Consider the following 27010-nt stretch of genomic DNA (forward strand, 5'->3'; position numbering starts at 1 on the left):
TGCCCTTTTTATGTGGAATATGCAACCTGAGAACAGAGTATAAAAAGAGGAGAAAAAGATACTGCTGGGCTGTAGCTTGATTTTGAACATGACAAAAAGGGTCACAGAGGTCAGGGTTTCTAATCCACTACTTAAAGTTGGGAGCTTGTGCAGCCCCTTGCAGAGCCCAAATGTGCTTTCACTTTAAATCACAAACGCTTAAATTTAACAAATACAAGACAAGAGTGATGAAAATTAACTGAACGCATTGGCGCTACTCTACTAAAAAATAGCAATTAACGAAAGGAATGTCCCCAATGGGATTCAGATCTAGATTCCGATTTCCAGTTGCCGTTACTCTTAACTCTATTTACACGGCACTGTCCAGGTGTGCCATTTCAATTTCAATTGATTTAGTCATACATACATATATATATACTTTAGTATAAAAATATCATCAAACTCTATTAAAACAAAAGTATGTGGTAATTATGCAAAAAAAAAAAAGAACATACATTATTTAACTACATCTGCTGTAAAATTCCAAACACTATTTTACCAAACGGAGAAATACAAAAGTTTATCATCGTTAGTTGAAGTTAGAAAGTGGGGCCAGCATCATTTCAGCTGTTCAGTGCACGCTGTTTATACCATGTGATGTACTGTGATGTACAGTATTTAAACAGTGATTGATGATCATTTTAAGATTTTGTGGGGGGGGGGGGGTGTATATGTGTGTATATATATATCATCTGTACATCTTTACCATTTCTTCTTTATCAACATTCCCTCACTGTTGGTCTTCTGTGTAGCGTGTCAATGTTTTAATAAAAAGGCAACGTGACAACAAAATACACCGTTGGCCTCTTCGCACGCACCGGTTTCCATATGGACAAAAACAACTTGTAAAAATGAAAGTGGTCTTTATCCATCACCGGAACCCTGAGTAAAGTCTGGCTTCGTTTCACTCCTTCAGATGACTGCACGCTGTCTTTTGATTTTTGAACATGGCAAAGTGAACCAAAAATACAAGGGTATCACTTTATAATTTGCCTATATTTTCACTTGCCGTCGTGTAATCACCAGAAAGGTTGTTGTGTTTTCATTGGGAAAAGAAAGAAAAAAAAGAGAAATAAGTTGTATTATGTGGGTGAAGGGCTTTACTTGATGGAGAAATGAAGAAACCGATGTGTGAATTTCTGGCCAATCTGCTTAAAGTCCGCCTGCGTAACGGTTGAAATGCTGTTCATCCGGGTGTTGGCTTGAATACCAGGATGGGGGGGGAATAAAGATGGAGTGCCAAATGTCTGCACATGTGTTTTGTTAAAAAAAGGCATTCAAACGGAGTCCGGATGTAATATTAACACAGTGAACACCTCGAATCTGCCTCAGATTCTTGAGAACAATTCTGACAAACTAAGACTTAGCTTTCTGACGCTCTGACGTGTACAAACACGTTGAGTAGAACGGGATGATGATCCACACCTAGAATGGATGTTAGGAAGAGAAATGAATACGAAAGACATTGTGTACCTTAATGTCACTGCCCACTGAAATCATTTAGGCTTTGAATGAATATGGCTCTTTGACAACAGTATTAAAAAAAAAAAAAAATCTCCTTTCAAGCATACTGCTGGAGTGGTGCCATCAACTACCTTTCCTCATTTTTAGGGCTTGTCAAGGGTCAGGATAGGAGTAACCATGGAGACCGCCTCAAAATACTACTAAATTAGCATCCGATGCCTGCCCAGTGACCGCCTGCACTGGTTTCCAGCCTGGCGCTCAATCCGCTGTACATCACCTGCACACAGAAATCTTCTGCTCATGAAGGTCCACTTCTGCTCCTCTACTGTCCCCGAAGCAGGAGGAGATGATCCGTAGAGGTGCCTCTCCTTGGTTATTCCTCCGAAACGCCCCCTCAGTACATGTCTCTGTAGATCTCCTGCAGGAGCGGGTGCAGCGACGTGTCCTCGGTCTTTTTGATCTCCTGCACCAGCTGGGCGTGCTCGGTGACCAGCTGCCGCAGGTCGGCCAGTTTCTGCAGCAGCTTGGGGAAGAGGAAAGCGTTGTCGGGGTGATTGGCCAGCAGGTGGACCTGCAGCACGCGCACGATGCTCTCCTGCATCCGCTCGATGTGCGCCACGTTCACCAGGCCCGGGCGGTCTGATCGGGAGGGGAAAGGGAAAAGTAAGCTGGAGTCGGGAGCACTTAAGCCACAGTCTCCTGCTTTTGAGATGGTCCTCAAGGTGCAAAAGGGAAAAAGAAGATATAATACAGCAAACAGCAGTTTTCCTGATGTGCTCCTCACCTCCGCAGCAGATGATGGCGGCCACAAACAGAGCCAAGTCACTGTCGTCCAGTTCCATGGCGTTGAACTTCATGGCGAACTGGAACTTTGGCTCCATCATGTCACTGAACGGCCGCCGCAGGCTCTTGAGGAACTCCCGGGTGATGAAGCCCGAGCCGTACGCCACGAGGAGCCCGTCCTTGTTCATACTGGAGGCGAGCATGGCGAAGAGGGCCTCGTGCACGCCGTATTTCAAGAGAGTCACCTGGTCGTTGAGGTCCAGGCTGGAGAAACCGGGGACGGACTTGGCGAACTCCGTGAGCTCCGTGACGGTCTCCACCGACGTGCACTGGCAGCAGTGGAAAATCCGGACCTCCGCCTCCCGGTCCTTCAGCGTTCCCACTGCGCCCACCATCTTGGCCACCAGCGTCTGCTCCGCCAGCTTGAGGGTCTCCATGTCATGGATGACGAAAGGCTGTGGAGTCAAGAACAGACCTTTTGTTGAGCCGTACGCCGGGAGGTGTGGCCAAAACGGGGGTATTCCACGTTAAATACATGAACATCCGTAGGGTATGTGGCGCTAAGCCAGAATCCGTAATGAGAGGAGAGGCCATAACTGTTCTACTCCTCCAACTAGATGGTTATGGTTCATTTAAAGCAAACAAGAGGTTTGAGACCAAGTTGATACTCACTGTACTGACATGTACTTCTTCTCAAATGGTAACGAAGACACCTGATAAGGTATCACACATTCTATTGTGATATTGTAAACAATGACCTTATGGAACCAGTCTCCATAAATACATTTTTCCAGGTCGATCTTCTTTGACCATGTTAAGATTCAGCAGCTCATGCACGATATTTTATGGCCTGGCCAGGACTCCCTCTTGTGGATGAGATTTAAAAGCAAACCACGGCAAACTCCAAATGTAAAAGATAAGAGGATTAATTAGAAACTACCACCCATGAACAATCCTCCCCTCCAGAAATATGTGTACGCCGCCCTGATGGCGTCTTTAAAGCCGCTCTGTAAGCTCATGCAGCGCAAGCAGCGACGCCCTCGATGTACAGTGTTTTTTCAGCTGCGTCACTGTTCCCAAAGTGGAAAAGTTGCACCAACCGATGATGCAGCTACACCTGCTTCTTCACATCACATCAGAGCTCTGACTCAGGGTTGTGTGCTAAATAAGGACATCTGAGCAGCAGCATCTGGTATGAGGCACGTGGCCCGTCGACACAACAACACTCCATCCAAGTTGGAATAGTTACAGCAATGTGCATTCTTTTTTTTAAATGGAACAATCTGGGCACATTGGGGCTACTGGGGAGGGTGCAACTTCATCAAATTACACCCCCCCCCCATCCTCAACGACACACACACACACACACACACACACACACACGCACGCACGCACGCACGCACAGGTAAAACAACAAATACAATTGTAAACAGATTGTGATGATAGAGCACTGTGTCACGTGGTTGCACTTGTTTTAACAGGCGAAGCGACCGCCACAATACCAGAACCCCCCCCCCCCACAAAAAAAGCCAAATACAACGAGGCATGGCCGTCTGTGGGCGCTATGCTCGGCCAAGAAGAGAGTCCCCGCTGCGTCAAGTGTCTTCAAACACAGCATGAAGCCCAAAGAATTGACAAGACACTGTCAATGTCCCCATACGTTTGTGTAGCATGTTAGCAGGCTAGCATTAGCTAAGTACTAGCATTAGCTAAGTACTGTGCAGCCGTTGGAAATGTCTTTTAAGTTTTGTTTAGTTATTTGGTGATAAACCAAAGTTTAATCCATTCAATTCACTGGGATCATACAGAGAACACACTGTAGCCCCCGAGCAGCAGCTTGACACTTCTGTCGCTCAAAACAACAAATACGTACAGTCAGTATGAACAATGACTCAGCGAAAGCAGTTGTGTCAGGCAATAAAACAGACAATCACAGCTCCCGGGTCAAAGCCACTTTGACGGCTCGGAGTTGCTGCCAGAGGCGGGGAAGGAAGATGACTCGTATCCAAAATTAGTTGATGACGGATTGAAGACACTCAACACAATGAGTTTAAATGTTTCCTATGTCAACCGTCGTCTTGCTGAGATCTCTTCCTGAGGTGTTTGTCTGTTCACTTCGCAGACTACAAATCATGGGATTTGGTAAAATATTAGAAAGTTCTTTTTTTCATGTAAATTTCTGTTTTGACAAACAATCCCAAAATGAAATGTTAAAGAGACATGGCGATATGGCGAGAAACTTTGATCCCGATACACTGTGGTTCATTTTCACATCTCGACAGCAGGCTTTGAGGTCACGTGTTTTATTTCTACGGTCCTGTGGGAATTAAATAAAACCCATCGGATCCATTGTTATTCACTTTGTGCTTATTATTATCAACTTAGGTGATATAATTGTGTATTACAATATCTTGATATGACTTGTTATGGCTGTCAAAATATAACTCTATATGAAATGACTCAAACGGCACAAATGGTCGTTGTTGCCCGATCACGGGGTGGATCCAATAAAATGTGCATTTCCAACACCAAAACCCGACACCTTGTGCACCCCAAATGGACACATCTAGAAGCTTTGAACTCGAGAAGCAGGGCGGGGGGGCGGGGGGGGGGGCTGTGTTTGAACATGGATGTGCACCCTCTTGACCTTGTTCACACCTACACACATCCACACACACACAAACACATCCCTCCATCCATGGAATTCACAACAACCCTGGTGGGCCGCAGCTCCCACACCACCCCCCAGTTTCCCCTCCTACCAGCCTCCCCTTCTTTTCTGAAGGAAAAGGAAAAATGAGAGAAACGAGGCTGCGCAGGAATGTTTTCAACAAGATTTGGGGGGGGGGTGGCTGCAGTGGAGGGAGCGGGCGAGCTACAACCACGATTGAGCAAGTTATTTCCGTCTTCGGCTGGCCGCGGGTAATCTCTGAGGCGCACGCCGCTGCCAGGTCATATTGAGACATCACTTGGGGGGGAAAGAAAGGCTAAAAGTTGCAAAAACAGCATGACCGTGACCCGGTCGACGTACAGGTGTGGCGGTCTTGCCGGTGAGGACGGTTCGAGCCTTGGCCTTGTTCATGTTGAAGTTCTTGAGGTAGGCCTCGTAAATCTGCCGGGCCAGCGTCTTCTGGTCGGCGACCCGCGGGTCTCCCACCTCCCTGTCCCCCGTCACCATCTCCGCCTTCAGCTTCAGCTTCTCCGACTGGGGCATCCGGCCAAAGCGGATGGCTGTAAGCGAAGCAGAGTGAAATTCAGACAGAGGTGACAGAATTTGTGCAAGTATAAGTTGGTTACAAAATCAAAAAAAAAGCCATCTCAGTGTCTTCTTCGTCTTATTCAAACCCAACAAACGGATCTCAGAACAGTACACTGTCTCCTTGACAACCATGATGTTGTAATGAGTCTAAATGGCTTCAAAGTCAGTAAAACACAGCCATGCTTGCAATTGAAGGTCTTTATGAGCTTTCTCTATAAAACAAAAATATATATATATATATATATCTTCAGATTAAATATTTCCTTTTCATTGAGTCGAATGCATATTGGTGAAGTATTCAGAAATCTGAAAAAAGTTAAAAGCCCCAAAGAATATTTGTCTGGATGCTTAAATTTAACTTGCCATGCAATATACATGCCGGTGTCTATTGAACAAGAAAAAGAGAAAACAACAATTACAGCAATAGAACATTACAAACACAAACGGTTGATGAAACGTTCTTTGTAAACATTATATGTGTTAACAGTACACAAGAGATATTTTTCTACGAGAGGACTCAGACGGCCTGATCCCGTTTGACAAATGAGATTAGAAGTGAACGGTCCTCAACCTCTTCCTCGCCCATTTAAATGGGCACAGGCTGATGCACACGCACACACACACACACACACACGCTTCTCTGAGATCCCAACATCCAGCTGCACCTAATAACTGCATTTACGAGACAATAAAAGCACTGAGTGAGATTTAAAGAGGTTTTTTTTCTCGCTGACGGGCGGCAGATTACTGCTCACAAAGCGGAGGGATCATCTCAAACGGGTGAAGGCCAACAGCAAGGAGCCGGGTCCAATTAAGATGAGAGGAAGTGAGTGATGTTAAGCTGAGAATAAGTCCATTTCCTTAAATCCCCTGTGAAGGGATGAGTCCACCAATCGAGGCGGGGAAGGGGGGGGGGGGCTGGAAAAGTGGGAGTTGGACAGTCTGTCAGTCTTTTAATGGGTAATGGGTTCATTTATAAATAATTAAATTTCCACTTTCTAATGATATTTGAACCTGATATATAGTTGAAGAAATCCACACTAGGAGAACATCAATACAAACAAAGTAGCAAAGCTGGGTTTTTGTTTTCTCTTCAGACCACAGACCCAGAAGATCCGGTGGCATCGGTCTCAAATTTCCTTCCTCCCCTTCAGGCTCAACAAAATCCATACGACGACGCCGTCAAAGGAAGGGGAGCTGACACAAATACTTGTTCACGCATCCCCATTGATATCGCCAATGACCCCGTGGGGGCAGAATGAAGTCGCCAAGTCCGGCCCCCTGCATCCTCGGCGGTGTGGAATACCTGCGGGTCGATACCTAAACCCACCGATCGCAGTGACCTTTGTGATCCTTCGTCTAAAAATACCCTGACGGTCACAGCGTTTCTTTCCCAATCGGGACATTGACCTTGACCAAAGGTCGACGTGCCGCGCTGCACGTCCACAGCGTTCACACACACACACACACACGTTGACCTCAACGTTCCTGTATTCCAAACAAAGAGGAGCAGGTGACATTCTGATGTTTTTAGGGGTTTTCAGTCGGGAGTGAAGCGCAAACTGTAGAAGAAGCACGTCCCGGTTTTTCTAGTACTTGTATTAGGGGTATTGGGGTTACAGCTCTCAATGCTGTAATATTATGGGATTGCAATCAGTTCAATTGGATTAAGTTTCCAAAAAAAAAAAAAAAAGTTTTGTGAAAGTTTATTTTTAAGTGCATTTTTATTCGGTTTCAAAAGTATGCCTTCTAATGAAATATAACAGATTCTTAAAATAATAATGATTTCTTTTCCACTCACATGATTCATCAGCATCATTCGTAATACTTTGTAACATTTTGGTCCCTCAAAATGTGTCTTTTTTTTCCCCCCACTTCAGATCAATCTGTGCAACAGAGTTGACTATTCGGTGTTATAATCATGAGCATTGACTCACTTGGTTATTTCCCATCTTGTTCACACATCATCAAACAAAAGGGTTCAGTCGGTTCTCCTTCTGCAACTCAATACGAGCCAGCGCTGTAAAGGCTGCATTATACACAAACAAATGTGCCATGTACTGCACATGAATGAGTTTTCTGAATAAAAAATGATTTGGAAGTTGTCCAATAGCCTGGATTAGTCCTCAGAGACTCGCCCTGTGACCTGCAACTTAACACCCAACTGCGGTGTTCCATTTCCCATTCAAACCCATAGTGTGCAGTACTTCTGCATCTGCACAACTGTGTTACTCTGTTACGTAGAGTGCGTTTACAGGAAATACAAACATGCATTTGTGTGTGTGTGTGTGTGTGTGTGTGTGTGTGAGACCTGTAAGACTCACCGTTGTGGGACATTCCCACCGACAGGCACTTCTGGAAGCGGCAGTATTGGCACTTGTTGCGGTTCTTCTTTTGGATCTTGCAGCGACGCTCGCACTTGTCGTACTCCAGCTTCAGACGGATCGTCCGCCGAAAGAAGCCCTGGAGGAACGACGGGAGAACATTTTAAAAATGTGACCTCCGCTCAACCAAAAGGCCGTGGCCTTTGATACTTGATGGTGATGTATGAATCAAACACAGTGGACGAGATCAGAAAATAAGTAAGACATCAGACCCGAAATGTAATAAATAAAAGTCACAAAAATAGTCTGAACACACATCAGGACACAGCTAGCACCATAAGTAACTCTGATTATCACCCACTGACCTCCACTCACATGCGCACAAACACACACACACACACACTAACACATAATACAAGGGTGACACAGTGTTCACGCCAAGTGAGCTTCATACTGACACTGCTCCTCCAATTACTGTTCCATGGTCGAATAAAAGGCCGACGCACAAAGCAAAGGGGTCACATCCATGGGTGTGAGTATGCAAGAATAGCTTGGGACACATGTACCGACTTCATTGATCCCGCTGATGTTGCAATAAGTGGGTCCCCCCCCCCCCCCCCGCACTCTATAGGTGGCTTCTGATGGAAGCACATTTAATGACTCCCTCATAAAAGGAAGGAGAAGCTAAACAAATGTACTTTGACTTTTGTGATAACCTGTTGGGTTTCAGCCCCCGTAGGTCACATGCAGAGCGGCGCCCTGTGAGCAGACCGCCATTCCACCACTGCACAGACTCACACCGTGGTCAGCTCCTGCTGCGATGTGAATGCCTGTGTCACAGCACGTTGACGTGATGGAGCTGCTTCAGTTTATGCATCGCTTCCTGACATCCATACTGCTCTTTATTTAGCTGCCCTGAGTGGATCCACGGTGCAGGGGTGTAAGAAACGTGTTTGTTGGGGTTTTTCTTTTTTTTTTTTTAAACCATGAGCGACTGATAGAAAAGAACAAAAATACAAAAGGAATGCAGATTAACGACACACTAACAAAGGGTTTAATACACACACACACACACACACACACTTCAAGTCAGGCCCCCTTTGACCTTCGGTCCCTCCTTGGGTTGCTCTTCAACCTGACTGGTAAAAAATTAACTGAAGGAATATTGAGCGACCACATCAAAAGGCAGAGCGTACCAGTTATCACGAGATAACTCGATTCTAACCCGTTATTTAAAAATGTGTGTGATGACCTCCGATTCCAACCAGACGACAATGTCCTCCAACAACTGTCCATTACAGAGGCCCCACTCCGTACGCTGGTCAGGTCCTTACCAGAGTGGCATGAGATAGGACCGCGTGTGTGTTTGTGTGTGTGTGTGTGTGTGTGTGTGTGTGACGGGCGTCTCACCTTGCAGCCCTCGCAGGCGTGGACCCCGTAGTGGTAGCCCGAGGCGCGGTCCGCACACACCCGGCACTCCAGATTGAGCGGAGAGGACGCCGAGGAGAAGTCCTCCTGGCCCGGCGCCATCCCGTAAACGACCGACGACGGGCTGGACGCCGGCGTCAGGGCGTCTGCAACAACACGGGCACACGTGGGAGGGGGGGGGGGGGGGAGATTAGACAAACGCATCTTAAGACCACGATCACGCTCGTTTGAGTTGTATTTTCTAAAGAGGACAAAGACGCACGTTCTCGTTAAGTCAACTGTTTCGTGGAAAACGGCCTTTGTGTTCCGAAAATACTGATTCGGTCTCTTGAAAGGTAATGTTTAGCGTATTTTTGCCGCTGACCGGTTTCTGTACAGTGACGTGGAAGATAACTGGATTCCTGATTCCGTGAGGCCTGTGGGCATCCCTCGATGGGACCTAGCCCCCACCAATCAGGCAAGTTTAGTCATTTTGCCCTGGCTAAGAAAAATGTAAATTTGCCTGAATGGCTGCGAAAGAGGCCTCAGCCGACTCGGGAAAACAATTAGTGGAACTTAAAGTACGGATTGACCTTGACCTCGAGCCTGCCCCCCCCCCCCCCCAAAGCCTAACACTGGTGGAGCATTATCTCTCATCCCTCTCAGTGATGACCGCTCACAAGGGTCCGAACTGTTTTGTTTTTCCACCGTGTGAACGCCACATGGTTGGGCCACACAAATAGCAAAGACAACCAGGGGACAAAACGGTGGCACTTAGACGCCAGAACGGGGATGGGTGACATTCGGCAGGGGACCGGCAGAGGCTCCTGAAGACACATAAAAACCTCTGCTCCTCCATTCAACGTTTCCCTCTCTGGACTATTAACGGCTTCTTGTATAATAAAGTGCGAGCAAACATTCACCAGATGCCCGTGTGACTTTTGTTCAGGTGAAAACTAACAGACGGCAGAGAGGAGGCTTCCTGAGAGGTGACTAAGGAATGGGTGCATTCCCCTCAGTGCGAGAAAGTGGTCGAAGGAAATGTTGATGACAGAGAGAGGAAATGGCAAATCGGCAAAGGAGGCTTAGAGGCCCCGTAGATTCAGAGGCAAGGACAAATCTATTATACCCCAGGAATTAAACAGAGGTCTGTGAGGGGATTGTGCAGCAGCTTTGCAGTGCTTCACGGCGAGAGGTTGAATTGGACAAGGCGCATGACCTCTGAACACGAAGGCGAGGTCAAACTGAGGAACCAGCCGATCACACTGAGGTAGATCATTTAAACCAGCGCCGGAGAGACTTCACCTAGAGCAGTGGAGCCTTCCGAGCCGTTGCTGGAGGACTGGTATCTGGGGCCGTCGAAGCGCCTGGCGCCGCGGCCGCCGCCGATGGACTGCGAGATGTCCTGCAGCTCCCCCATTTCGCCCATGAATTCGTCCTCACCGCACAGTGGGCTGCCCAGCACCGAGTCCTCCAGGGGGGAGGGGGGTTGGTAGTGGCTCTCCATGTCGACCATCGCGGAGCCGGTAGCGGGCGGAGGGCACCTTCACTCATCAGACTGGAGAGAGAGAGAGAGAGAGAGAGAGAGAGAGAGAGAGGACGGGGGGGAGGGTGGAGGAGGAAAGTGAAGACAGGAGGTCAAAGAGGTGATACGGGAGCACAGGCACGGCTTGTTAGCGCGCGTGTAGCGATTTCAGCGCTGATATCCAGCACAAGTTTGGTTCGGGCGCGGGCCAGGAATTCAGGGCCCTCGATTTGGAAAGTGCTCACAACCCAAAGTTTGTCGGCAATTATTGGACAAATAATGACGGTGCAAAGTCAGGGGATTACAACGTCTGCACTGAAGTGTCATGCAACAAATGACAACCTCCTTATGGCGGTAAAGAAACAGTAGAGTGTGATCTAAGGACTCTTGAAGGAAAGTTAGAGGATCACCAGCCGTCAAGATCCATCCTCTTCAATCCCCCCCCCCAAAAATTTAATGGTGGATGGAGGATTTCCATCCACAAAGCCAGCCCGTATCATGGCTAAAGACATAATAACCACTATTACTACCACAGGGACACGTTGCACTTTTTCCCCAGTGAACCTAATGATTATTTATAATACCCTCAACATGAGGCGCTGATGCAAACGCGCGGCCATGCACACTTACAGAGGCAGCATGTTGCTAAAAAAGGGGTCAGGAAAGGAATGAAGGACTTGGAGGATCTCATGACAAAACACAGGCCCCTCCGCTCATGAGCCACGCACTGCAAATACCGCCAGCATGTCCTTGTAAAGCTCATAGCGCCGCAGAGAGACAAAGACACGGGAGAGAAAGTGATCCACGGGAGGGGGACATGCGGGAGGAATGTAGGTCACCATACTGGTTCAGGCTCTGCCGTGACAGGTCTGGGGTTAACTGAAACAGACGCGACAGACAGCGGCTCGAAGAGTAGACGGGTAAGATCCGGACCTCACGTTACGTATAAAAACGTGATCTTCAGTAAGCCCCACTGAAAACATCGGTGGCTCTATGGCTGCAACACAACACAGCAGGTGCTGCTGCTGCTTGTAGTTCACCATTATCATCTTGCCCCCATCACCGTACCTGAATGCTTCTGCCCCCCCCAGGGAGTCTATTTTCAAAGATCTAAAAGGCAATCATGACAGGTATTCCATTAAACGAGCAACGGAAATGTGTGGACCTGAGTGCAGGGAGCCAAACAACTAGACAAAGTAAACCTGATTCTATGTGCAGCGTAGTGACGTCTGTCTGAGCATAGAATGGTCCCCCACCCCCCCCCTCACGTGAGCCTAGATTACCACTCGGGTAAACATTATCCAGTGTTGGAGCGTTGATGCCTTAGCTTGTAGCGCTGTTTCAACTCCCAGCTGTCACAGTGCTCCAAATCTCTTATAAACTCTTATTAGCCCTTCTTATGGGAAGGTCCCCTAGTATTTCCAGGCCATGGGTAGAGCAGATCAGTGACAAATAACCACCAAAATATCTTTAGACCACAACTCTGATATGTGGAAAAGCAACCAAAAAAGACCAAAAGGGAACCTCATGGTAACGTAAGAGGAGGTTGGAGATTTCAAACAATGTAATGAATAGTTGATATCAAGAACCACAGCGCACAGGAACTAAAGTGAATCCAACAGTTTAAGAGCTGAGGATTCCCACTCAACAGAAAGGAAACCACGTGAGCGGGCCGCTCCACTGAGCTCCTCACTCTTCAATGCACTTGGAGCTCTGAATGGAGGCAGTGTGAGCTCTGCTAGGATAAAGCAAACCTCTTTAGCATTCAGCCTCTAGCTCATGACCCTCAGGTCTTCCTTTTAGAGGACATCCTGTTTTATACACTCACTTCACTCAGCGTTGTCTCATCATAGCACCGCTTCGAGAGGGGGAAAAAATATATAAGAGAAGCTTTCAGGCTTCTCGACTAACCTCCACGCTCTCTGTTTAGGTTACACCCCGTCGACCTGGAGAAAGTAGTAGGATTAAATACATTTAATCCTTTTGTGTGCATGACTTTCTACTCAAATGAAATACATGACTTTAATTTGGAGCAAGCTAACCTTGCGTCGCCATCAACACCTGCCAATGTACAGTAGACACATGGAGCTGCTTAGTTGCAGACTGCAAAGGTCTTGAGGATTGAGACAGAGGGAGAGAGAGAGAGAGAGAGAGACATGGTGGGGTGGAGAGGAATGTCAGTTACGCTACATTACAGCGTCTTTATCAGGGACGTGCAAGAGAGAGAGAGAGAGAGAGAGAGAACATTGGTTCCTACGGACAACAACGAGCCTTTGTCTTTTGGGTCGAGACCTCTCTTGCGCTCACTCGACCAAGACTGAACACACTGAGGGAGATGAGCAAGGCCACATGTGTTTGTGTGGGTTAGGGGTAGCAGTTAGGGTCCAAAAGCAGAGGAAGGACGGTGCGGTGGGGGGAGGCGCGACAAAAGACCACTAACCGAAGGACACCGGGGTCACCATGGCGATGCCGTAGCAATGCTGACGCACAGACATTGAAATCACAGGCACAGAGGCAGCCATGTGAAGAATAGCACTGGAATATAATCTCTCAACATCAAAATCAATAAATCCCATCAGAGACTCATACGCTACCAGGTCTGTACCAGCAATGACAGGGAGGGACACATGAGGAGACGGATTTCTGCAGTTGCTTAGCACTTTCACCCCCCCCCCCCACTCCCCCCACTCCCCTCCCTCTGTGTTACGCTCATCCACCGCAGCGAAGACCCAAATTATAGAGAGACAAGGCCGTGAAGCAGCTGGTGAGCTCCGGCTGAGGCGCATAAACAAGCGAATGGACGCGTCTCACTTTCTCCAACAGGAAAACACGCCGAACCGCAATCAAGTCAGTCAACGGGTTTCCGAGCTCCTCGCCGCAGCGAGGTATAAATCACTTGCGTCGAGTGTCGGTGGTGACATCCGATCCAGCCGCATCTTGCGCAGCAGAAAGGCACGACCCCGCGGCCTGCATGACTAACGGCTGTCTCCCGGGGGTATCCAGTGAAGCTCCACGCGGTGAGGAGGACAACAGCAACAGCAAAGCTGGCAGCGGACCAGCACATGAAGGAGGTGTGCATGGGCTTGTCTCGCCAAGCCACAGAGACAAAAGAAAAGGGAAAAAAAAGCATGACAAATGAAAACATCACAGTCCTTCCAACGACACGGGAACATACCTCGGCAAAGAGCGTAGAGATAAGTTCTTCACATGCCATCTGTCTGCAGTACCGCCTTCGTGTCTATGAAACGTGTTGTTTCAAACACTGCCGGTACGTGTACGAAATTTGGAAACCAAATAAGAACGTATCCCTATCCAACGACTTGAAGTCTTCCATGCAACGTATCCCTATCCAACAACTTGAAGTCTTCCATGCAACGTATCCCTATCCAGCAACTTGAAGTCTTCCATGCAACGTATGCCTATCCAACAACTTGAAGTCTTCATTGCAACGTATCCCTATCCAGCAACTTGAAGTCTTCCATGCAACGTATCCCTATCCAGCAACTTGAAGTCTTCCATGCAACGTATCCCTATCCAACGACTTGAAGTCTTCTATGCAACGTATCCCTATCCAACGACTTGAAGTCTTCCATGCAACGTATCCCTATCGAACGACTTGAAGTCTTCTATGCAACGTATCCCTATCCAACGACCTGAAGTCTTCCATGAAACGTATCCCTATCCAACGACTTGAAGTCTTCCATGCAACCTGACAATAGAACGTCCAGCCCGTTCCAAGAGTTTGTGTTTGAGCGTTCAGAGTGCGAGAGAGAGAGAGAGAGAGAGAGATAGGCATGTTAATGTTTAATGGACCCATCCTGTGGTGCGAGTGCTTGCGGGCCCCCGTCAGACGAAGGGCTCTAGGGCGCATGGCCGCGGTCTCAGAGCAGGAGCAATGGGCTGATGGGGCCGACGCGCTGGCTCCGCCTGTCCGTTCACTCGATGAGCTCAGTCCGCGCCGTGCCCGCAGTGTAAACACAAAAAAAACAACCAAATCGACTCTTATCACCCAGGGGAGGGGGGGGGGGGGGGGGGGGCGATACACTGGCCGGCGCCCTCTTATCATTCTGGGGATTGACCAAAGTACGGGGGAAGTGATTGACGTTGGACTTTAGCTGTGCCAGATGAGCCGCGGGACGGCTAGCAGTTCAGTCCGTACGCTTTCAGGTCATTTACCTCACCATTTCAAGGGTCAGTGACAGCACAAAGCCAATTTCGTCTGCCATTTTTAGACTTGGGGTCGGGTTCAGACTATTGTTTGCAAATATAAGTTAAAAATACTTGTGACACGCAAATTAAAAAAACATCCATTGCTTTCCGCTCATTTGTGTACATTATGAATATCAATGGTATCAATCTACTATCTACTATCGATCTACTAAATCCATCAACATTGGCTATTCTGATCTGTTCTATTCATGGAGGATATTTGCACGTTTCTCAACTATTCTGTTTCTAAATGAACAGGACTTGTGATTTTTAGGAGACAAGTGTTACTCAAGATGAGCTTATTTATTTGGCTTTGACCGTATTGATCTCCCGCTGCTGCATCAGGTTGAGAAATAAACAGTAGGTTGCATAAGTCCCAGTGGACTCTGACCTCTGCATTGACAGCGTGTTCACTGTCAAAAAGAGTAATTAAATATGTGCAAACGCTGACAAGAGGGAGCCCATACAATCTGACCCTGAAACACCACATGTTGACCTTCTTTATATGAACAGATTAAGCATTTGTATACCATCAGTAGTAGATAGTTAATAGGTTCCAATAGCCAGTTACACACTAAACAGCCTTAAGGTTGATTTGTGGAGCATTGAGCGATCCATTTAGGATTGGCAGTAAATCTTCGTCTGGCAAAGTGATAGGATCGCTGCTCATGGCATACTGCTGTGTGTTTTCTCATTTTGACTAAGGCTGAAGTGTAAGCAAAAAGTGAGATCATATTGAGAAATGACACAGCTGCTGTGAGACCTTGACCTGCAGTGTAGCTACAGCTTAACGTGCTTCCCCGGCGTGTCTGATGTATTTTCAGCTGAACAAACGCCAGTGTTGCCAGCAGCCAATAATCACCCATTGCTTACAACACTGTCCTTAAGCAACACCTCCGCTCTGAGGGCAATAACTTTTGTGTGCTTGATTCCAACATCGGTCTCAAGGATCGAGCAGGCCAGCCAGCGGCGCGTTTGTAAATCAAACCGGGCCAACAACACCACGAAGGGCTGCACTAACGTCGCCCTAACGGTTCTTGTTTTTACAATAGATTGCATTGTGAAACTGGGTTAATCAGCGTAATTAAAAGGTTATTTCCTCCCATCCTGTACTCACCTCCTGATCCTGACTGACCGGCTCGTTTCTGTGTAGAATTTAGCATTTTCCATTCATGTTATAAATGAATACATTTCTATATCCAGAACTAACATGCAAGGCCTAACAATGCAAATTTAGAGTAGAATTTATTTCAATGTTTCTGGGCTTGAACATAAAGACAAACCAGTTGGAATATTATGTAATTGTGATCTACACATTGTCATACAGACTTTTATTTTTGAAAGTATTTTGATCAGCACATCAGTGGACCAGGACAGCAAACAAAGGTCTACATAGCTCTGCAAACGTTCACTGATCACCTTGAGCGCAGTGCTGCCAAGAAATACAGAACACGGTGCATGCTGTGGCTCGATCCAAGAGGACAGTGCATGTGATTCAACATTACAAGGGCTTTTGAAAATCTGATCATGATGCTAAACGATGTACAAGAATAACTCTGGGAGTAACATTACCCTGCAGTTAGAGGCTGAAATGATGAGTCAATTGCGTTTTGCTGACCACACATTAATACTGTAGTACGGTTAATATATTTTAAAAACATAAAAAAAATTCCAATCTGGCAATTTGTGGTGGGCATTATTTCTCATCAATTTTCTTAAGTAAACAGCTGATCATAACAATATTGCATAGATTGATCAAAAGGAAATAATCACTTTTTATAAGGTCCCCGACTACTCTTCAAACTTCTCCTATGCCGTCTTCATCTTTGCCCACAACAATCTTTCCAAAAGAAATATGCTAAGGGAGTTACCTGCTATCAGTGAGATACAAAATGATGAGGAGTGCCAGAGTGCAGAAATCACTGAATCTGAGATGTGAACAACATGGAGCTGGAAGCTGCTCTGACAGCTGGATGTATCCGATTCCATTTTCCAGGATGACACTGCGGTCCTGAGTTCCCCTCTTTCTGGCTGCCAAACCAGCCTACGCATCTGCGGGGAGGCAAGAAGGCCACAGGCCTGGTGGTAGAACAAAACCAAATTTGCTACCGTAGCGAGATCAGAGAGATCACACACACAAAAACAGAACGTTCTTCTGGCTTCCTACTTGCAGCAAGTGACCAGAAGCCGCAATCAGCACGTATCGCAAACGCCGTCGGTTTACCCAAGGGGCTATTCCTCCAATTCACACATACACAAGCAGCTCTGATACACAACCAATAACTTAGCCAAATTCGCCCATGTAAGTTTAAAGCATACATATTATGGTTATTATGCTCCTCCAAAACAGTCTTTGCCCTGACACGTTAACAAGTGTCTGTCGATTTCCACGAGGCTGTCAAAGACCTCTGCTCGGCTAAAGCAAACAAATCAGGCAAGCTCAGAAAAGGCTGTGAGTGAAATTGGGCAGAAATGCACAGTGTTTCCGTCCGAGACGTGAGTGGAGCTGACAGAGTGGGCTTCCTCCGTAATGGAATTAGAGTGGGAGACTAGATAAGACGAGGCGGAGGTCATTGGTGGGGATTTCTACAGGCAGTCGCTGATGAGGATCGGGATAAGGATCAGACCACATTGCCTCAACTTAAGTTAATCTTCCAACTATTGGTGGGTGGGTCTTAGAGAACAAGCATGGTAGGCGACACAAGACCAGAGGAAGGGGGGGCTCAAACAAGTTGTGGTGTGAAAAACATTTCGTCCATTCCTTTCGTCCACTCCCCCCGTGGTTCGACATGCAAATTCAGTGGTCAATGGTCAATCTCCCCGGCAGAGCTGCTTACTCTAAATCTGGATGGGGGGGGGCTCAATCCTAATCAACCCAGAGGGACTTTACCTCAAGGATAGGCCGAGAAGGAGAGAAGACCTGCTCAGATGAAGGACAAACCTGGCCGTTGGAGGACAAAGGTTGCAAGACAAACAGACCAAAAAGGCGTGTCGACAAACAGCCATACTGAAAATAGCGCGGTGTAAAAAAAAAAATGCCTCTGTGTGGGTGTGTTGCTGCAGATGCCGACAAAAAAGGGGGGAATTTGCTCCAGGCAAGTGCAGGTTAAATATAACATGGATGAGTCTGAAGGCTTATCAGGCACCAAAACACTGGTCAGCTAGGGGATATTGCAACAGAAAAAACGCCTGTTTGCATGTCGTTGATAGAAAGCTCTGCAGGATACACGTTTAGCCAAGTTTAACTCCTGCAGGAGCCAAACCAAGGACGCCAATCGAGTCCCGAATGAAGGAGTGGCGTTTTGTGAGGGCGTTTGTCACTCTGGATGCAGCGAAGATGCTTTTAACTAAATGCTTCTCTGATGTCTGTTTAGTGTCTGGAACAGTTCTGGCGACACGGTTTGTCGGACTTTGCCAGACTTCAACATGAGTGAAGAAGAGAAAACTTCCCATTGGGCTGCCTTAGGAAAATACCACTTGTTTGAGAACAGTTTGGTTCTGAAGACATGCATGCACTGTGCTTGAGAGATAAGGGTATCTGAACGGCATTGTGTCCCTCTGATTACATAGGGAAGGTTGAAGATAAATCACAAGCAATGAAAGAAGCGCCACACCTTCGGAAAAGAGAAAGAAAACACGTACCTATACATTTGAGTGTAATAAACACTGAGTAAGTGAGATCTAAAACGTTGCCACAGAGAGAATGTATTATCAATATGTCCGGGAAAGCATGTCAAAGGGTATTAAGTGTACTTAAACAAATGACATCATTTATTTGCCCGGATGTGGGCACTCCAACTGCCTGGTATTTTAAAAAAGTAACTTGGTACTATTGTTTGATCGGGGGTTTCGTAATGCAGATTTTGATTTCATCTCTTGCAACATGTTTTGCCCATGAAGTGATTTATTATCACATAAAATATACTCAACTTCATGTTTTTCAATATGCTTTACTGGGACAACACAGATAAACACGTCACTTTAACGCTTCGTCAAACACTACGTGGTTATTAATGGATTTCCAGTCCCACTCAGCGGAATGATAAAGGTGGTGCGGAGTGACGGAGTGAAGACCTTTGACCGTCGATTGAACGACAAAGTGGAGGCTGGCATTGAGGGTTAGCAGACAGGGGGGGGGGGGGACAGAGGAATCGGTCTTCAGGCCACCTTCAAGGTCTCAGCTCAGCAAAGAGCTAGATTACCACAAGTCTCTTTTAACCACGTGCATTTCGAAAACAATAAACAAGCCGGGGAGGCGCTGATCAAACCTTTTCCGTCCCGATACAACCGGCTCTTTGGGCATCTCCCGATACGAGTGCCAATCCAATACCAGTGAGGTACCAATAAGCTGGATGCCGACTGCGTGGAACATTCCTTTATGCTTTGATCAAAGCGAGGACTACGGGGGAGGTCGGTTTGCAACCCACACATGGAGGAAAACCCTCAGAGACGTCTCCATTTCTGATCTCAAACCACCACACCCTACCAGAGCTGAAAATAAGATCCTATCACATCTCACACACTACGGAATAATATCAAGGTGACCATTTACCTCCAAACAGGATCTCTCTCTGACGAGAGAGCACTCAAGTGTTAAATACAATGACAAGCAACAGCAACATCATCCGTATCTTTAACCACTTCATGCATCAGGAGTCAATGTGTCAGCCACGCTGTCCCAAAGGCATCTTACAATCAAAGCAATGACAGAAGGCAAAGTCAGATGCTGGTTTGTTGTTGTTTTACTTTGGAATCGCTTTGGACATTCAACCTGAAACAAATAAACATTTTTTTTTTTTTTTTTTTTAAGTGTTCAACCTGAGGAGAATTTGCTCATACGACCCCGTTGCTCACCATGGTTGGCGCGGTTGGGAGGCTACATTCCAGCATTGCTTAAGGGGAACAAGACAGGTACAGCAGGATTTGGCTCATGTTTCTCTTTAACAGAACAAAAGTGTTAAGAAATACGCCCGGCGAGGTCCTCAAAACTCGCATGTAGCCGTTGAGCTGCAGAACGTCGCAATCCCTCGAACTGAGTATTCTGAGTGCGAGGATGGGTTTATTTCCCAAGGAGCGATGGAGTGACAGAGAGAGAGAGAGATGCTTCAGGAGTGTCAGGAGTGACAGCACCTGCAGCTACACATTAACTGCCTAATCGACCATGTGATACTGACTAAAGCACGGGCCCACTGGTGATAAGAGAGCAGGGAATCCAATGATTTTTAAACCTGCCCTTGAAGTTGCTGCATGACATTCACTGCCTGTCCTCCCCCCAATACCCCGTCAATGACTGTGTATTTACTATGTGATTGAAGGCAAAAAAAAATGACATGTAAATATGCCTCAAATCTAACTTTCCAAACCAGATGACACGCTCCAAACTCCTCGGGAACAATATTTACACTGAGTTGTTCTGCAGGTGCTTCCATTGGAGCCCGGTGTCTTCAGACACAAACAGAAATCCCACTGCGTCGACCTTTGGACATTATTGTCACGGTCACCACGCTGACCGGAGGCCCCCTGTGACGAGCATCATGCGATGCAAAGCCAATGCACATCGGTTGCGGGTGCGCAGAGGTTTTTGCCCATCGATGCGCCACTTTTAGCCGCGCAGGCGTGCAAACCGCAGTCAGATCAGCCCGCCTCGCCACAATTACACTGGTCCTGTGGTCGTGGAAGAAGACGTTGGTTCGGGCTGCAAAAAAAATAGTCACGTGCGGGTTTGTTGGGGTCTCAAACTGGACACGCGCTAAAATTGAGCGTGCGCCGTTTCCAAAGCTGCAGCGCACGGAACAACATCCCCTGACAGGATGGTCTCTCAGCTGCTGCAGGAGGGGGGGGCGGGAAAGTGGCAAATGAAGACATCTACCTTACGAGGGAAAGCCCCATCCGAAGCCTCCATGTCCTCCGGAATCGGGTTTGGTTGGAGAAGCTGTCGGTGCGGGATCGGGAGCGCAGCGCGGAGGGAGAGAGGGAAAAGAAAATAGTGCCCGACCCCGAAAAAAAAAAAAAAAACTCGTTCTTGTTTGTCTCCCAGCAGCGCTGCCGCTGTCATAAATCCCCCTCCATGTCCATACAAAGCGGAGCCATGAGTTCACACCCGCGGGAAGTGACGTCATGACTGACAGCCGGAGGAGCGAGAGAGGCGCACACCCCCCTGACACACCTATAGTTTCAGCGAATGGAAGGAGCGCAGTGGATTCCTCAGAGACGGACGCCCCCTTCACCACGGGGACAGCGGGAGGAACGTGCCACGCGCCTCCCCCCCCCCCCCCTCCCACCTCCTCCGCGTGCCGTGCCCCATCAAACCAGAGACGAGGCCCCGATTGGGAAAATAGCACGTAGTATAAGGAGTGGTTATCGATCATAGTCAAATACCACGATGGTGGATGCAGGCTGGAAACACGTGCGTCACCCGGGGAGGACACTGTCCTCATTTGACCGTCTCCGGGGACTCTGTCTCCATTCGGTCCATTCAGTTCTATTCTGCACGTAACGTGCTGACCACACCAATCGTGTCCAAAGCATTCGCTTAAAAATTATACAATGTGGGTTTTTTTTTATTCAACTTATATTTTTTTGTTTCTCAAGGTTAAAGACAAGACGCAAATATCAGAATATAGAAATAATGAAAATAAACTCAGAACCGTATGAAGCAGGTTCAAAAGCTCCCTGTAGGTGATTTGAACATTTAAAAAAGTCAAAAAAACACAACAACATCTGAAGAATTCACTACTTTTAAAATGTTTATTAATGAATTATTATAAAACCATAGTTTAAAAGGTGATGATGGTGATACTCCAAACTATTAAAAAAAATAAAGTCCTCAGAGATCTTCTTTAGTAACAGTTAGAGCAGACGAACCACGACTATTAGATAAACAGACCAACCGCGATGCAGAGACAACAAAGTTCAACACATTCTTGATGTCAGAGTTGCTGGAGAGGAGGAAGACGTTTTTTATATAATATACTGAGGTAAATGTAAAAATACTCAAAAGTCTCAGACATAGGAATTACCAGAGGTGTGGACTCGAGTCATGTGACTTGGACTCGAGTCAGACTCGAGTCATGAATTTGATGACTTGAGACTCGACTCGACAAAACGTACAAAGACTTGCAACTCGACTTGGACTTGAACACCGATGACTCGTGACTTGACTTGGACTCGAGCCTTTTGACTCGAGAAGACTTGCTACTTCCCATGAAAACTGGGGGAAACATTTTCACACCACCGCGCCGCTCTGTTTATCTGCATCTGTCAAAAAATGTGCTCCACCTGTATGCAGAGAGCGCGCGCTGCCTGCACGACATCCAATCACTGCAGTCCATTTGACCGTATCAACGAGACAGCTCGTTCATGGTTACAAAAATCGGGATTTTTGAACCCGGATTCAGACTCCGATGGAAATCCTCGCCAACATTATGTCAACGTCCGTTTTAAAGTAGTGTAATGAGCTGAGTTAAAGTTATTAGTTAATCAGTTATGCAGATGTTGCATGTGTTCACGTTATGCTCTGTTACCAGCTGTAGTTACGCGAGACAACCCGAGTTTTGGGGGCCGTGTATGCGGAAGTGTTCGTTCGGCGTGGTGACGGCCAACAGTGACCGAAGTTGAGTTGTTTTATATAAATAAATGCAGCGGAGTTGCAAGCCAGTCATCGCCTCCTTATTTACGCTGCAGCATTGGGGTGAGCGTTACAGTACTATAACACAGTCACAGTCGATCCACCATTACCCTTCCCTTCGTAGTCTAGGTCTGTGAGGCAGCGCACCATCACCCAGGGTTCCCCGTCCCCACTATAATAAAATGACTCGAAATGACTCGAAACTGAAATGGTACGACTTGTGACTCGGCTTGAGACTTGTTGGCGGTGACTTGTGACTCGACTTGGGACTTGCTTCGTCTTTGACTCGACTTGACTCGGGACTCGAGGACAATGACTTGAGACTTGCTTGTGACTTGCCTAACAGTGACTTGATCCCACCTCTGGGAATTACATGTTGCTTAGCAAAACGTGCTTAATATCAGAAGTAGAAGAAGAAGAAGAAGAAGAAGCCTCTGTCAGTGTTGCATCCATTTAGTCTGAGAGGGAATTTGCAGATATGTTTAAGTTTTGTCATATTTGGTCTGGAATTTGACATCTGTCTCATCGCTGCTGATGTAAAACCATCAATATGTTTTTGATATTAAAGATCTCCTCCACACACATTTTAAGCTATCAAAAGATTTTACTTTGAATAATAACGAGTCGGTTCTCCTCAAACAATCAGCACACGTACTGCTTCCCTCTCTTTGATGAATAAAGAATCTGTGGATATGTGGCTGCGCAGCGTATGAAGTGCCATGAGGTGCAGGGCGATGTCACAAAGCCTCACTTGCACAAACGCATCCTAAACTTAGATTTAAACCGTGTGGGGGAACTTTGGCTGATAAATAAAACGCCGCAACTGAAGGTTAAATATCCGACTGCGGGGATTCTGACAAGGTCTTCGCTTACTGTACAATTCTGAGCAGATGGCCGTTTGCAACTTTCCAGATGCCTTGGCAGCACGGGGACGTTTCTTGGATGTTGACCAGTGGCTGGGCCCCCTTCGTTTGGCCCCCTGAAAACCTCTGCACTCGCGAGGAGGGTCACATGGGAGCCCGGCTGGGGGGGGGGGGGGGGGGGGGGGGGGGGGAACATTGCGTCCTGCAGGCCAGCCAGTCGAACTGTTGCAAAGCGGGTTGGGTTCTGTCCAGCCGGGACACGCGCTGAGTGTGCAATCCTCTCTTGTTTCTTCATCCAGCTCCATCGATCCCGGATCTGAAACCATGACAAGAAACACGAGGAAAAAAATTCAAGACAGAAAAATATAGAGTAGTAATGGACGTATTCAGATTCCGTTGCACATCAACAAATCGGAGTATTATTAAAGCATACGATACTGTGTAGAAAAGACACCCCTTTGTATTTCGGGTTAATGGTTCTGTTCCTGATTTTGGAAACGTTTTTTTTAAAACACATCACAGGATTTCTTCAGATGGAGATTTGCTCGGTTGTCATGGAGACGGATCTGTTGACTCACTTACTTGATACACTGTCAAGTAATAAAATCTATAACCACATGCTGCACACTGAGTGTTTCGTATTTGAAATTTGAATCTGCAGCCTATTATTTTAATGTACTGGAGTGTAAATCGTAAAAGTACCTTCAGAACCGGACTTCACGATGACACTTGAGTGAATCTTTCCACATGCAGTACTTGTGACTGCAACACATTTCTACACTAAGTATATAAGCCATCTTCTTGTAGACAAGACACACACACACACACACACACACACACACAGATATCAGCCGCAGAGCGCTTGGAGGTCGTCCATGGCAGCTGGTGATTTCTCCATGCGAGGAGGACATGGAGAAACGCTGGACCCACAAGGCGCAGCGCGTTGCAACACGACTCAAGAGAGATGGGGAGAGGAACCCGGGTGAACGGGCCCGCATGGTGGAGGCGTTTCTGTCTGGACGGCGGCTGGTTTCCCCAACGGACGGGCTTTCCACATCCAGAGTGGACTCAGCGGCGAAAGACCTACGACGCGTCTGTCTCTCCACAGGACGTGGACGAGATGAAACAGACTGCGGGCAGAAGCAGGACGTCGATGAGGTCACTGGCGGCGGTGAAATGGGACGTGTCCCCAGGAATTAGAGTTCTGGTGGGGGACCACGCGGCTTCACCTTCAGGAGATGGGCTTGCCTTCTTTTGTTGGATTCTTTTTTGAAGTGATGGTTTCAAACTGGGTCAATTCATTAAGTTTGAGCAGCAACAGCCCATACATAGTGGTTCCTCTATACATAATACATTTCTTTTTTTCCTGTAGGGAGGAGGAGGGGGTACCTGAACACATGATGTACTTTGGTTGGCATGATGACCCACTAACATTCAGGAAGTGGGTCAACGTGGAGGCCAGATCTCTGCTGCCCCCTGCTGTCTGGGAACAGCCAATGGAGCCGATAACGCCTTGTTCCGGTTTTAATACACACTGGTTGGAACATTTCTGCTGCCAAGGCCACTCTGCTTTATCCGTCAAAACACACAAGTGGCTTCTTAACAATCTCTGTGCGCTGACTCCATCGATGGGGGGGGGGAAGTTGCTCAACTTAGAAGGGCTCCTCCTACAGAAAGATGAACAGATGTCCCGTGTAGAGCTACAATAACCAGTCATTGAGTCAATATATACAATTGGTGAGGACAGAAAATTAATCATTTTGAATTATTGTATTTTTAGCCAGAACTAGAAAAAAATTGAGGTTAAGAATCTTCATATTTTTCCTGAAGTATTTATATTTCTGGAATTTGGACGTTTCAAAACAACATTTGATGACATCACCTTGGTTTTGAGGTTGTTTCAATGTTCTCTGATGTTTTGTTGAAACGACTAATCAAAAATGCAATCTGTAAAAACATACGTTATTTTCAGCTTTAGGATCAGGCAGCAATAACACGTTAAAATGACAGTATGGAAAAAGGAGAGTTTTAATACATTTTAGTAAATTAGGTGCAAATATTCTGTTGAATGAGCATCCACTAGGTGGCACTTTCGCCACATCTACTGTGGCGTAGGACCCAGTAACTTCTCTATCAACTATATCAAAATAGTTTGTGCAGAACATTTCAATATAAAAAAATTGAAAAAACATTGCAAATGAGACACATCATTTCCTTTCCATGCCCTACATTTCAGCCTGAATAATACCTCTGTTTTAATCACCATTGCACGGATTAAGCTGCCTCATTCTATTTAGACCCAGCAATAGCTTTTCTTCATTTCAGCAAATGCACTCAGCTGAGTGGTTTATTCGAGGGGTCCCGCCCACTCACAGCCTTCCACCCTCTCCACTTACATTTGATCGATAACACTTTCCCTTTCATACAGCCATGATACGACGCGTATCAACGCTGTGAGTACTGAACCTACGGACACAACGATAGAATCTTGTTCAATTCTGGACCGCGATGTCTCAGGTGGACACTCGAGATCTTTTCATCAGTTCCTTTCCTCACGGCAGAAGAATGTGGCAGATGGTGGTCGGGAGATGGAAGGCTGGTGCTCGGGCTGCGGAGGTGCAAACCCCCCCCCCCCCAGAGAGACAGGATGCACCCAGAGGCCACCCGCCTTGGGTATTCAGCTCTACCACCAGGGCCAAGGCTCAAACCAAGTTCAGTATGGTGGCTGGCAGAGGTGTGTGTGTGTGTGTGTGGGTACCCGCCCACACTGCAACGATCAGCTGCTCCACTGATGTTCTGTGATACAATCACCGGTTCAGCGTGTCTGGTGTGACTGAAATGTGTGAGAGGCAAGCCGCACACAGTGGAAACGTAGTTAATGTTTATTTTGATGTCAAATGCATGATAAGACGTTCCCTGCGACACACAGTTGGTTACCGGTAGGGAGGGATGGGGGGGGGGGGGGGTCTCCCTGTGGGTGACCTTGATACGAGATACGGAGCAGCAGCCGCAGACAGTGAGGCTCGTCTGAGGCCCGAGCTGGCATTCACCTCGTCATCAGTGTGTGTGTGTTTGTGTGTGTGTGTGTGTGGGCCAGAGAGGTACTGTAACCATCATCTGTTGCCATATGAATCATGCTGCAGTGCGGGAGGTGAGATTGGGACGCGGCTCTTCCTGCCATCTGCTCTACTTAGGGCCGATCCCAGGAAGGACCATGGTGGTCAAGTCGTTCTTTGGCCTTTTATCAGAGACGTTCCCAAACGTTTCAACGGGTGGCGACTTAAGTTTGATAATTGCTGGTGAACTGGTTGGGATTAGTTGAACATTTTTTTAGAAGAGAGCTTGCGATACTTAACTGTATTGTGCATGTAGAAAGGGGATCGGAATGCTTTGGAAACATTTGTACACCAACGCTGTCATACAACTGCAAATAGTCTAAAACATCTAAATGGACACTTAAAAAGGACAGAACATACTGTATATAAAAAAAAAATGCCAAGGACAAACTGA

At 47.0% G+C, this 27010-nt stretch overlaps 1 protein-coding gene across 6 annotated transcripts; it reads right to left on the reverse strand.

Annotated features, from left to right (window-relative positions):
* Window positions 1–695: 695 nt before the first annotated feature.
* On the reverse strand, window positions 696–23648 carry pparab (peroxisome proliferator-activated receptor alpha b). 6 transcript variants are annotated; one of them, XM_037450597.2, is made up of 8 exons: window positions 12844–13479; window positions 12713–12747; window positions 10582–10834; window positions 9280–9443; window positions 7870–8008; window positions 5318–5517; window positions 2288–2741; window positions 696–2142 (listed from the first exon to the last, which is right to left on the reverse strand). In XM_037450597.2, the coding sequence occupies exons 3-8, from the start codon at window positions 10790–10792 to the stop codon at window positions 1898–1900; spliced, it is 1413 nt and encodes a 470-aa protein (XP_037306494.2). In that variant the 5' UTR covers window positions 10793–10834; window positions 12713–12747; window positions 12844–13479; the 3' UTR covers window positions 696–1897. The 6 variants fall into 6 exon arrangements, with proteins under 6 accessions (XP_037306494.2, XP_037306497.2, XP_037306495.2 ...); XM_037450600.2 differs by lacking the exons at window positions 12713–12747; window positions 12844–13479 and adding an exon at window positions 23511–23648; XM_037450598.2 differs by lacking the exons at window positions 12713–12747; window positions 12844–13479 and adding an exon at window positions 20880–21119.
* Window positions 23649–27010: the final 3362 nt, after the last annotated feature.

The sequence above is a fragment of the Pungitius pungitius genome, chromosome 6, assembly GCF_949316345.1.
Source record: "Pungitius pungitius chromosome 6, fPunPun2.1, whole genome shotgun sequence".
In the NCBI taxonomy this organism is placed as follows: Eukaryota; Metazoa; Chordata; class Actinopteri; order Perciformes; family Gasterosteidae; genus Pungitius; species Pungitius pungitius.